The sequence below is a fragment of the Lepidothrix coronata genome, unplaced genomic scaffold (assembly GCF_001604755.1).
Source record: "Lepidothrix coronata isolate B3197 unplaced genomic scaffold, Lepidothrix_coronata-1.0 Scaffold288, whole genome shotgun sequence".
Lineage (NCBI taxonomy): Eukaryota > Metazoa > Chordata > Aves > Passeriformes > Pipridae > Lepidothrix > Lepidothrix coronata.
This window is the reverse complement of record NW_016690468.1, coordinates 333906-344951: the sequence shown is the minus strand read 5'-3', so window position 1 is coordinate 344951 and position 11046 is coordinate 333906. Positions and strand designations below refer to the sequence as shown.

Genomic DNA, 11046 nt, shown 5'->3' with positions numbered 1-11046 from the left:
TGGATCTGGACTGGAGATGGGGGAGCTGCTGCTAATCCTCAGCTTTCCAGCTGTACAAGTGAAAGGGCATAGAATCACAGAATATCCTGAGCTGGAAGGGACCCACAAGGATCATCAAGTCCAACTCCTGACCCTATGCAGGGCACCCCAACAATCCTACCATGTGCCTGAGGGTGTTGTCCAAACTCCAAACACTGCTTGAGCTCTGGCAGGTTTGGGGCTGTGCCCACTTCCCAGGGGAGCCTGTTCCAGGTGAGTGTGGTTAAGATGTTATTTGAAACTGTGGCGTGTGAAGTGGGGTGGCTTCTCTCATCTTGTGCCTGTGTGGAAATGGGGGGCAGGTGACAGGGTTGGGAGACATTTTGCTAAGCTACAAGATACCCAAATGAGAATTAAAGATGCCTTGGATCACCACATTTTTATTTGAACTCCTGAAAGTTTTGGTTTTTTTCTCATGGGATAAGCAGTTAATTTGCTGTAGGCAGGAACTGGAGGCATCTGGCACTTGTGTGGGCTAGATGGTCAAACTTTCCCTTGTCAGATTGAACTTTAAAACCTCTTTCAAACTAAACACTGCTTTTTTTCCTGCTCTTTGCTTAACCTCCAGCAGCTGGTCATCAGCCTTTGGCCTCAGCATCCTACTCCCCTCCCACTGTCCCCTGCTGTTGTCTCAGCTCTGCTTGAGCACAGAAATCCAGTGGGGAAACGGCTTTGGGCTCAAGCAAGACTGTCCTCTTAACAATTTGCATTTACATCCTAAAAGTAGAAGGCTGGAGGGGCAGGTAAGAGAAACAAATTTCACTAATCTTTCATTGTTAATTAATTCCTTGTAGCAGGTTCTTTTCCCTTCACAGGAGCCTATGAATTTTAGCTGCTGCCAGAGTGGGTTTTTTTGCTCTTTTCTAGAGGATCCTCCCTCCTATCCCAACTCTCACGAAGGCTGACTTCTGTACAGCTCACTAAAGCATCATGCTTGACTTCTATCCCCAACCTGCAGCAATGCTTTTTGGTGTGGAGAGAATTCCTAAGGTCAGGATGTCCTGAGCAGTTGCTGGCTGTAAAAGAGCACTCCTGGTTTGCTTTGCACTCAGAGTTTGGGATGTGGCGCGGCAGGGAAGCTGAAGGAGGTTTGAGCTCCTTCCCATCAGCTGGGCTCTGTACGCAGTGTGTGGGTGCTATGGGACAGTCACACCCCCACCAGCACCCCCAGTAGGTTCAGCAGGGTGGGTGCTGGGGGTCTGCAAGCCCACTGAGCTGCCCCGTCCTGCAGCCATGAGGAACAATGGGATGGAAAGGGCCTGTGCTGGCTGGAGCCCAGCTGTGGCACAGCAGCCACGGGATGGGGGAGTTTCTCGACACTTCCCCAGAGCCTTCTGATTGAAGCTGAATCAGCAACTTGTTTCTTGGCTTTCTGCACTTTTTTTGTTGCTTCACCCTTCTAAGAGCTTTTTCTAGTTTCTACTTTCTCCCTTGCCAGTAACCCCTTTCAGGCAGTGCTGTTGTGGGAATACTTTGGGATCCTTCCAGGACGAAAGCTGTTGACACATGGACTGTGTGGCAGTGCTGCAAGGGAGAAGGGAGTGTTGAAGAGCTGCGAGGGGAGGAGGAATGGGTTTTGGCCAAGTGCTACAACAAAGAGCTGGCCTAAGAAATAGCAAAGGCTCTTGCCTGTAAGAGCCAAGACTGGACATGTCAGGGGCCAGGTCAGCCTTAGTGGATGGTACAGTTGGTTTAAGGGGTTAGCACAAAGTCCTGTATCTCCTCTAGTGACAGCCCAGGACTTTACTGTGGAGTAGAAATAGAGTCTTTTCCGTTTAGTCAGGACAGGGTGAAGATGAGGTGTTCTCCTCACTCCTGTGCTTTGGTTTTAAGTGTGAGATTGGATTAGCAGCACTTTGCACCATGGCAGGCACCATGAGCTGCCTTGGCTGGGCAGAAGCAGGGATTTGTCCTTGTACAGGCATGTCAGGATCTGCCTTTCCCTAGAGGAGAGCAGAGTGACGGAGCAGGGACCATGGTGAGCTTGTCCTTTCTGTTGGGGCCATCCTTCGTGCTGCAGCTGGCAGCACTGAGTGTGGGATTTTTTTGCCCTTTGTGGTGTCCCATCTGTCCTGAACCTTTTGGAAGGTAATCTGTTTGTCATTTCCAGCAGAACTGTGGCAGTGGCCTGAGTCAGCCTCTTGTTTTGCATGTTTTCTCACAGTCCTTGTTGCTGTGCTATCAACGGATGGAGAGGGGCCCTTGGGGCTCCACACAGTCTTGGTGCCAGATGAGGTAATTTCTGCTTTTGCAGAGGAACTGGAGCAGAGATGAAGTCATTGTCCAATAGCCTGGGGAGGGGGTTGTGGAAGAACCCAGAGCTCTCCTTCATCCCACGCCAGCCCTTTTGATGCTGCTGTTTTCCTCCCACAGGTGCTGGCCCACCAGCACTGCAAGATCACAGACACAGAGGTCACCAGTGCTAAATGCAGCTGATTTTTAATTTAGTTTCTCAGAAGGCGATGCTTGGTAGCCATGCAGTGAGTGTGCGGGGGCAGGCAGAGACCTACCTGAGTCAGATACATGTTTGAAAAAGTCTCCTGTGGTAGGCAAGTCCTGAGCAGGCTGCCAGCCCTTCCCAGTAGTTGTTTCTCAAGCTGCTGTGGCTGTGGTGCGGGAGCTTCCTGCCACAGGGATGTGAACGAACCCAGGTCATGCAAAGGGCATCTCAGAACTCCAGTGCACAGGACGTGCTGTGTCGGCCCTGGCATGGCTGAGGCCTCGCTGCCAGAGCTGAAGGGTGTTGGAATTTAGGAGGAAATCCTTCCCTGTGAGGTGGAGAGGCCCTGGCACAGGTTGCCCAGAGAAGCTGTGGCTGCCCCTGGATCCCTGGAAGTGTCCAAGGCCAGGTTGGACGGGGCTTGGAGCAACCTGGGCTAGTGGAAGGTGTCCCTGCCCATGGCAGGGGGTGGGATGAGGTGGTCTTCAAGGTCCCTTCCAACCAAAACCATTCCATGATTCTGTGTGCTTCAGCAAAGGTGGAAAAGAAATTATCTCTGCCTTGCTGGGAGATTTTCAGAGACCTCCTTTTGCTGGAACGTGGTGGTTAACATCATCCTGCCCTCCTCAGGTACCAGGGACAACCAGTTTGCATTGAAGTGGTATGAACTTTGGACAGGTATAGCTGGAATGCACCAGCTACACCATACATGCTTACAAAATGCATTTTTGGGATATTAAAGATGCTCAGTGCATGGAGGGATCAACTCCCCTGGAGACCTCTTCCTTATCACCTCTCTTCTCTGCCGTAGCATCTCCTGCATCAGGAACTGAAATAGCGTGAGGTGACCCTGGGGAAACACCACACAGGCAGGGCCCTTGCACTGTAGCCACCTCACTGGGTGATGGGGAGGACTCAAAAGTTCAAGTCATATTTTTGTTCAAACTTGAGCCCGCTGCTTAAAGAGGACACTGGGAAAGCCCCCTTTTCAGTGTATTGCTTCTAAAAGTAGTGTGTGCTTGGAGGCATATTTGTTCTGCTGGTGTCTGTCTGTCCTCCTGGTTTATCCTGCAGCTCCAGGACAAAGGGAGGATTGGAGAGGAGCATGGGCTTCTGTTCCCCTGGCTGAAACAGGCCCATGGGTTTAGGGCCAGGCTGTGTGTCTGAGCACTCTCGTTGTGGTTCCAGGACGATGCGTCTGGTGGTGCTGTGTCTCCTGGGCGTGTGGGGGGTGGCTGTCCCTGAGCCCTATGCCGTGGAGGACATCTGCACTGCCAAGCCCCGTGACATCCCTGTCAACCCCGTCTGCATCTACCGCAACCCCGAGAGGAAGCCCCCGGAGGGCGAGGGGCAGGAGCCAGCCAAGGACAAGCTGCCGGAGTCCACCAACCCCCGGGTCTGGGAGCTGTCCAAGGCCAACTCCCGCTTTGCCGTTGTCTTCTACAAGTACCTGGCTGACTCCAAGGACAGTGGGGAGAACATCTTCATGTCACCCCTCAGCATCTCCACAGCCTTCGCCATGACCAAGCTGGGAGCCTGTGGCAGCACCCTCCAGCAGCTCATGGAGGTCGGTGGGATTCCTCAGCCTTTCCCTGTAGCAGGTCTGAAAGGCAGGAAAGGTGATCATGGCTCATGGATGCTCTCAGGGCCAGGACAGCTCCCTGACTTAGGAATCGAATCATAGAATCACAGAATGGTTTGGGTGGGAAGGGACCGTGAAGCTCAGCTCGTTCCACCCCCTGCCACAGACAGGGACACCTTCCACTAGACCAGGTTGCTCCAAGTCCCATCCAACCTGGCCTTGGACACTTCCAGGGTTGGCATATAGCATTCCATATAGTGGAGACTTTGCAAGATACCTCTCTGTAGTGTTAGTATGTGAATGTGCGTCCACACAATTCCTGACTGTCCTCCTGGTGCAGCTCATCTCAATCCCAGTCTCTGAGCAGTCTTTCCTCTACACCAAACAGACTTTTCCCCTCCTCATTGTACTCCTGGTGGGACAGAGATGCCAAAACCAGCTATTCGGTCCCATCCAACCCGATCTTGAGACCTGTAAATGAGACCCTGAGAAGGGGCAGCCTGTATTTAGATACTAGCTCCTTCCCATGACTCCTTATTTAGATCCAGCATTCAGGGTGGATTTACTGGGTTTGAGAGATTAGGTTTCGTATGGAGGAAAGGAAGCTTCTTTGGGAGATGAGGGAATGAAATGGGAACAGTTTGTTTCTTGCAGATTGGGCAAGCACATAGCTAAGCATTTCTTTATGCTGAAAGCAGGAAAAGCTGTGATAATCAAGTCCCATTGGGAGAGGCTCTTTTTCATGTTCCCCATCTCTCCCTTGGGACAAAAATCAGAGACATGGGAGACCCTGCAGTCCACCTGACTTCCAGGGCAGGGGAGCCTGTACACAAGGAGTCTCATAGGAAGAGCAATGTGCTGTGGGATTTTCTGTGCTTAAAGGCCTGAGGTTGGATAGCAGTAGACAAATCATAACTGTCCTAGCTGGGAACAGATAAAAAAATTCCCTGTGCTGCAAAAATCTACCCTCAAAACGATTGCTACGTGTTCCCATTCCCTGTAAAAATAGATAAGATGTACCAGAATTACTCAACAGGCCATGATAATTCCTCCTGGGAAGAAGCAGCCTTTGCCATTGTCACGGGAGGGTTCAGTACAATCCTTCTGAGTCTTCCCATGACCTGGTATGACCTGAGAGCTGCTTCCAGGCCCCACTGGTGCAGTGCTCATCCCTGGGGTGTGGTAGCACTGGGGGAACCTGGAACCAGTCACAGAGTATTGGGAACAAGGAAACCAGAGTTAGACACAGGAGCAACACCTGAGCAGAGTTTAATCCTCCACTTGGACTCCAAAGGAGATCTTGGGCTGATGGGGAGTTCATTTTACGTAGATTTGGATTCCCAATTACAGATGGAGGGTGAAGCTCTGAGGGCCTGCAGATTTCCTGGCTGTTAAGGCAAAGGCTCCTCCACCACTTCTTGTGGGGCCCAGCAGCACAAGAACCTGCTCATGGATTCCTTCTCGCTGCTTGGCTCCTCCAGGTCTTTCGATTTGACACCATTTCGGAAAAGACATCGGATCAGATCCACTTCTTCTTTGCCAAGCTGAACTGCCGGCTTTACAAGAAAGCCAACAAATCCTCGGAGCTGGTATCGGCCAACCGCCTCTTTGGGGAGAAATCCTTGGTCTTCAACGAGACTTATCAGAACATCAGTGAAATCGTTTATGGAGCCAAACTCTGGCCTTTGAACTTCAAAGTGGGTTTGATCTACTTGCGACTTTGCTTTTTGTTTGGTTTCTCCCCCCCTGCCATCCTTCTGCTTTTGCTGAAGGATGCATCCCTGTCTTTTGCCCAGAGGAAGTGCCCTGCTCTGGCTGTGTGGGATATGAGTGAAGGCAGGAGGGAGCCTTGGATGCAGTTGCTCTTGTTCCAGCTCACCCTTAACCACAGCCATGTCCCCTCTCCTCGTTGCTGAACCCTGCAGCGCTGCTCTGGGAGCAGTGTCCTCCCCCAGCACACACCCTGGGAACCTATCTCCTGCAGAAGGGGCACAAAGAGGTGTTTAAAACCCTTGGCTTAACCTTTTTTTGGTCTCTTCCTTCAGGAGAAGCCAGAACTTTCCAGGGAGATCATTAATGAGTGGGTGGCTAATAAGACAGAGAGACGCATTACAGAAGTGATCCCAGAAAGAGGTATTGATGATCTCACTGTCTTGGTCCTGGTCAACACCATTTACTTTAAGGTATGGCTGACAAAACTGGGGGAGGAGCCCACGTCCTTGGGGGAGACATGGTACTCATGTTTGTCCTCCCCCTCTCCCTTTTAGGGGCACTGGAAATCGCAGTTCCCAGCTCCAAACACAAAACTGGATGTATTTAATAAAGCCAATGGCGAGACCTGCAAAGTCCCAACTATGTACCAGGAGTCCAAATTCCACTACACATTCATCCCCCAGGACAAAGTCCAGGTGCTGGAGCTGCCGTACAAAGGGGATGATATCACGATGGTGCTGGTCCTGCCCAGTGCTGGGACACCGCTGGAGGACGTGGAGCGAGTCCTGACATCGGAGAAGCTGCAGGGCTGGATAGACTCCATGAAGGAGGTGTCTCTCTTTGTTTATCTCCCTCGGTTCCGTGTCGAGGACAGCTTCAGCGTCAAAGAGAAGCTGAGGAAAATGGGACTGGAAGATCTCTTCAGTCCGGAAAATGCCAGACTCCCAGGTGAGATGTGGAGTTGGGGGGGCAGCCATTTCTCCACAGGTGCCAGGGCATTAGGTGCAGCAGCACATGAGGAACAAGAACATGAAAGCGTTTAGATGTTGCCACAGTCAGTGATGGACTCTGGTCAAGTCCCAACGTGGATAGGCAGCCCAGCTCTGCACTGAGGACATGGCAATTTAGCAATCCGTTGCATGTGGGGGAGAACATTTTCATTTTAGGGCAGCCATGCTTTCTGCCTGATCCCAGGCCCTGATGAATGGGAGTGTGTTCTCTCTTGAGCTGTGCCTAAACTCAGTTTAACCTTTCTCCACTCTGTTGCAGGTATCATCGCAGAGGGCCGCACAGACCTGTATGTGTCTGAGGCTTTCCACAAAGCCTTCCTCGAGGTGAGCCTTGTTCTGTCCCAGGGTGTCTTCCCCTTGTTTTTTAAAAACATGTAGCATTAAAAGAAAAAAAATAGCTCTGAACCCCTGGTGTTCGTTTCCTCAGCAGTCTGGGGTTCTGGAAGGAGAAGGAGGGCAAGCCCTGTCCCTGCTGCATGATGCCTGTGTTTTAATCCCATCTTCTCCCTTGGCTGGCAGGTGAATGAAGAAGGGAGCGAGGCGTCAGCTGCCACAGCTGTCACCATCTCCGGCCGTTCCTTCCCCATGAACAGAAAAATCTTCAATGCCAACAGGCCCTTCCTGCTTTTCATCCGGGAAGCTGCCCTCAACACCATCATCTTCATGGGCAGGATAGCTGATCCTTGCTCCTAAAGGGGCTGGCAGGGCCTCGCCTCTCCCTCCTCTGCCTTGGGAAGAGGGGCAGTGGGGTATTGCCACAAAGCCCAGGCTGCTCCTGGCGTGGTTGGTCTTGCTGTTTGGTGCCAGCTGCAGGGAGGGACTGCATCCAGCTGGACTGTCCCTGCTCCTCCCTGGGTGAGAAGGCTCACAGGGCCCTGCTACGTCCTCCATGCAAAGGGAAGCTGAATTTCTTCCAGCACCAGTAGTTTTGCAGCACCCAAACCCGAGTCCAGCACTGCTGTCCTTCCCATGTCCAACCCTCCTCCCTTTCGGGCCTCAAGCTGTAACTCTGATCCCCTGGTTCATTAAACCCTATAGATCTGTATGTAGCAGGCTGATCTCTGAATGCACAGTTTGCACCAAGCCACTTCCTAGACTCATTTAAACTTTCCAACAAACGGGCCCTTCCCTGTGTTCCCCAGTCCCAGCAGAATGACCCCACACTGGACAGGTCAGTGGAACAGTAGCAACCACAGGGTTTATGCTGGCTGGGCCAGAAACATCCTTCCACAGCACGTGTGGAAGAGCTGCCAAACAGCTGTGCCCTGCTTGCCAGCAGCTGTGGTGTGTCCAACATGCCCCAGAGGTGAGAGCCACCAGTGACAGTCTTGCATAGCCAAGGCTCCTTTTTAACATTAAGACTTAAACTAGCGAACAGTTCCTGTAGCAGGGGTGTCCATGAACTGTGGCCATGCCCAGCTGAGGTAACCAGTACCTGTAGCTTTGTTAAAAATCCGTTATTTCACCTGCAAGTTTACTCCAGGAGCTGAGGTGTGCTGGCCTGCTGCTGGGCCACACGTGTGGCCTCTGGTGCTCTCAAGGTGACTTTACTGCTGTACAGCCTCTGACAAGGTTGTCCTCCAGATGGAGGTGGTGGTGAGCTTCCCTCTCTAGGATTTCTGCATTTCAGGCAGCTGTTTCAAACCAAAAGGGCAGTGACAGCACAGGTGACAGAAGTGGATTTTGCAGACAGCTGCGAAAACACCAGTGGGTGTCCCTCCCCAGTGGGCCCTTTAGTCTGGATTTGGTAGGAGCAGTGAAACACCCACCTCTGTAAAGGCTTCTCTAAGTAGCAATGGCCACAGCAGCCAAACCGTGCTGCAGTTAACTCAGAGCTGCCACGACAGGGGTTTGGTGACTGTGTCTCTGGTTTTGGAAGCCATAGGGGTTTGCAGGACTCACTCTCCTGCTCCCAGGAGGAAAGTTTGAGCATCTGTGTTTGTGTTGTGAGTGGCACATGCGTTTGGACACAGAGAGCCACCTCCTCCAGCTATAGCAACCCCTGCACCCCTGCAAGGCACCGTCCTTTCTGGGCTCTCCTGCCTGCCTAGAGTAACACCTTGGGAAGAAGCTGAGAGTGTCACAGATGTCTGGGGCCCTGGGAGAAAAGGGGGAGCATTTTGGAAATAACTAAGGGCTCAGAAAGCAGCTCTTCCCCTCCCTGCCCTCCTTGGGCAGTCACCACTGTGGTTTTTCTTGCTAGATCCCATCTTTTGCCTGCTCACCTCGTTGAGAGAACACAACCCTGCAACCTCTGCCTTCTTCAGTTGTGCTCCAGGCTGTGGAGGTGGAGGCTGGTGAAGGAGGAGGGCTGAGGCAGTGCTTGGGGATCTCTAGCATGGCACTGAACCACAGTGTTTCCCCTGCCTTTGGCAGCTGGGAAAACATCCAGAGACTGGCCTGCAGCAAGGGCATTGTGCCTGTTCTACCTGGTGAGACCAGAATGGGCTGAGCCTGCTGAGTGGTGAGACAAAGGTCATCCCAGACAGGACAGAAGCCATCTCAAGTGCCAGGAACAGCAGCCTGGCACTGCCCAACCTTTCCCAAACTGGGCAGTGCAGTGCTGCCCACAGCAGGGACCAGGATCTCCCACCATGGCTGAGAAAACCCACACTGGGTCACACCAGTCAGCTCCACGACACAGACAAGGATCTGAGTATTAAACCATTTAATTCTCAAACCACTCACATGCATAATGTTCTTTTACACAGTGTTAAAAGAAAGAAGAAAATGCAATTTATTTTTTTTAATACAAACAGAATTTCAAGTATACATTTATAGAATTTTCCAAGATTCCTACCCAAGTTGCTAAGTTTTCATTCACATTGTTCTTAAAGCTGTCCAACGAGAGCGCTTTTTGCTAAACTGCTTTCAATGCAATTGTACAGTCCCTCTACCTTGGTTTTATTTCCCCCTTCCCCAACTCTGGTTCCCCTCTGCCACCCCTGCCCACCCCTCTCCAGCAGCTCTGGCTGTCCCTGTTTGCCATTGGCCACGGTCTGCCAACACCTGCTGGAAGAGGAAAAGGGAAGTGATGCTGGAGGACCAGCTTGGGAACAGCTTGGAAAATCACTGAAGAACAGTCTGATATCCACAAGTTACACACAGCAGGCTCACTCTTCCACCTACTGCAGACTAGTCTGAACGCTGACTTTTTCTTCTCGAAATAAGGATTACAACCAAAAATAAAATAAAAAAAAAAGTGAATAATTAGTACAGCAGGAAATTTCTTAACTGTGAAAGTAAGTCTTGAGTGTTAGGACACCTGTCCTAAAAGGTTTGATTTATAGGCCAACAGTTGAAGGCAACAGCACAGTTTCTGTTACAAAGGGTTACTCTGCAAACCAGCTCAGAGCAGAATCAATGTGGGAGACACAAACTTGCATTTAAAAAAAAAAAATAGAATACTGAACTGACGAGGGCTCTATACCCACGTTATGGAAAAACCCCACAGCCCCAGTAACAACTTCCTCTGGCTCTGCTGTGCAGCTGAGCTCAGCTGGGTTGTAACTGGGTGCAACTTCTGACCTGTTAAAAACGGGATTTAAATCTGCTTTAGAGGCAAGGGTGGGTTCTCTGGACCGATGACAAAGCCCCCCCGGGGCCCAGCCCTGTCAGTGCTCGGCTCGGCGGGGCTGCCCCGGGGTGCCGGGTCCATCCCTGCAGGGCTGCCCCAGCCCACGGGACTCCCGAGGTAGAGCTGCCGTGGCTTTTGGGCTGCCGGGGGCATCCCAGGGTCTGGCAACTTGGCTCCCCCCGGGCTCTGGCTGCCCAGGAGCCGCCTGCCCATCCAGCTGTGTCCCAGGCCAGCCACAGCTGTACTCGTCTGACCAGTTAAAGTGCATTGCTGCAGTAAAGGATTTTCTTTTTTTTTTTATTTTTTTTTTTTTTTAAAGAGGAACCTATTTAAAGTGCTGTTCTAGTTTGGAAAGGGACTCTGGTTAGAAAAAAATGGCACCTTTTCACACAAGAGNTTTGGAAAGGGACTCTGGTTAGAAAAAAATGGCACCTTTTCACACAAGAGATCTGCTCTCTGCATGTGTTTGTGTATATATATATATATAAATTTTTTTTTTTTTTTTATTTTTTTTTTTTTTAAAGAGGAACCTATTTAAAGTGCTGTTCTAGTTTGGAAAGGGACTCTGGTTAGAAAAAAATGGCACCTTTTCACACAAGAGATCTGCTCTCTGCATGTGTTTGTGTATATATATATATATAAATTTGCAGAGTCAGATCTGCTGACTAATGAACGACATATAAAA

General features: G+C 51.0%; 1 protein-coding gene and 1 long non-coding RNA gene across 2 annotated transcripts; one reads left to right on the top strand and one right to left on the bottom strand.

Annotated features, from left to right (window-relative positions):
- The first annotated feature begins 954 nt into the window (after window positions 1-954).
- SERPINC1 (serpin family C member 1) lies at window positions 955-7833 on the top strand. The gene is made up of 8 exons (XM_017836906.1): window positions 955-1029; window positions 3013-3140; window positions 3668-4046; window positions 5543-5758; window positions 6107-6244; window positions 6329-6722; window positions 7044-7108; window positions 7304-7833. The coding sequence occupies exons 1-8, from the start codon at window positions 970-972 to the stop codon at window positions 7475-7477; spliced, it is 1554 nt and encodes a 517-aa protein (XP_017692395.1). The 5' UTR covers window positions 955-969; the 3' UTR covers window positions 7478-7833.
- A 2828-nt stretch (window positions 7834-10661) lies between these two features.
- Window positions 10662-10845, bottom strand: LOC108508257. The gene is made up of 2 exons (XR_001878347.1): window positions 10794-10845; window positions 10662-10742 (listed from the first exon to the last, which is right to left on the bottom strand). It is a non-coding gene; the product is annotated as an uncharacterized LOC108508257 (long non-coding RNA).
- Between the last annotated feature and the right edge of the window lie 201 nt (window positions 10846-11046).

Bases quoted from the DNA above. Each gene is read 5' to 3' on its own strand.
- SERPINC1 (XM_017836906.1), top strand. From the start codon at position 970: ATGCTTGACTTCTATCCCCAACCTGCAGCAATGCTTTTTGGTGTGGAG. The intron at 4,047-5,542 runs GTCGGTGGGATT...TGGCTCCTCCAG, and splicing joins CCCTCCAGCAGCTCATGGAG to GTCTTTCGATTTGACACCAT. The intron at 6,245-6,328 runs GTATGGCTGACA...TCTCCCTTTTAG, and splicing joins TCAACACCATTTACTTTAAG to GGGCACTGGAAATCGCAGTT.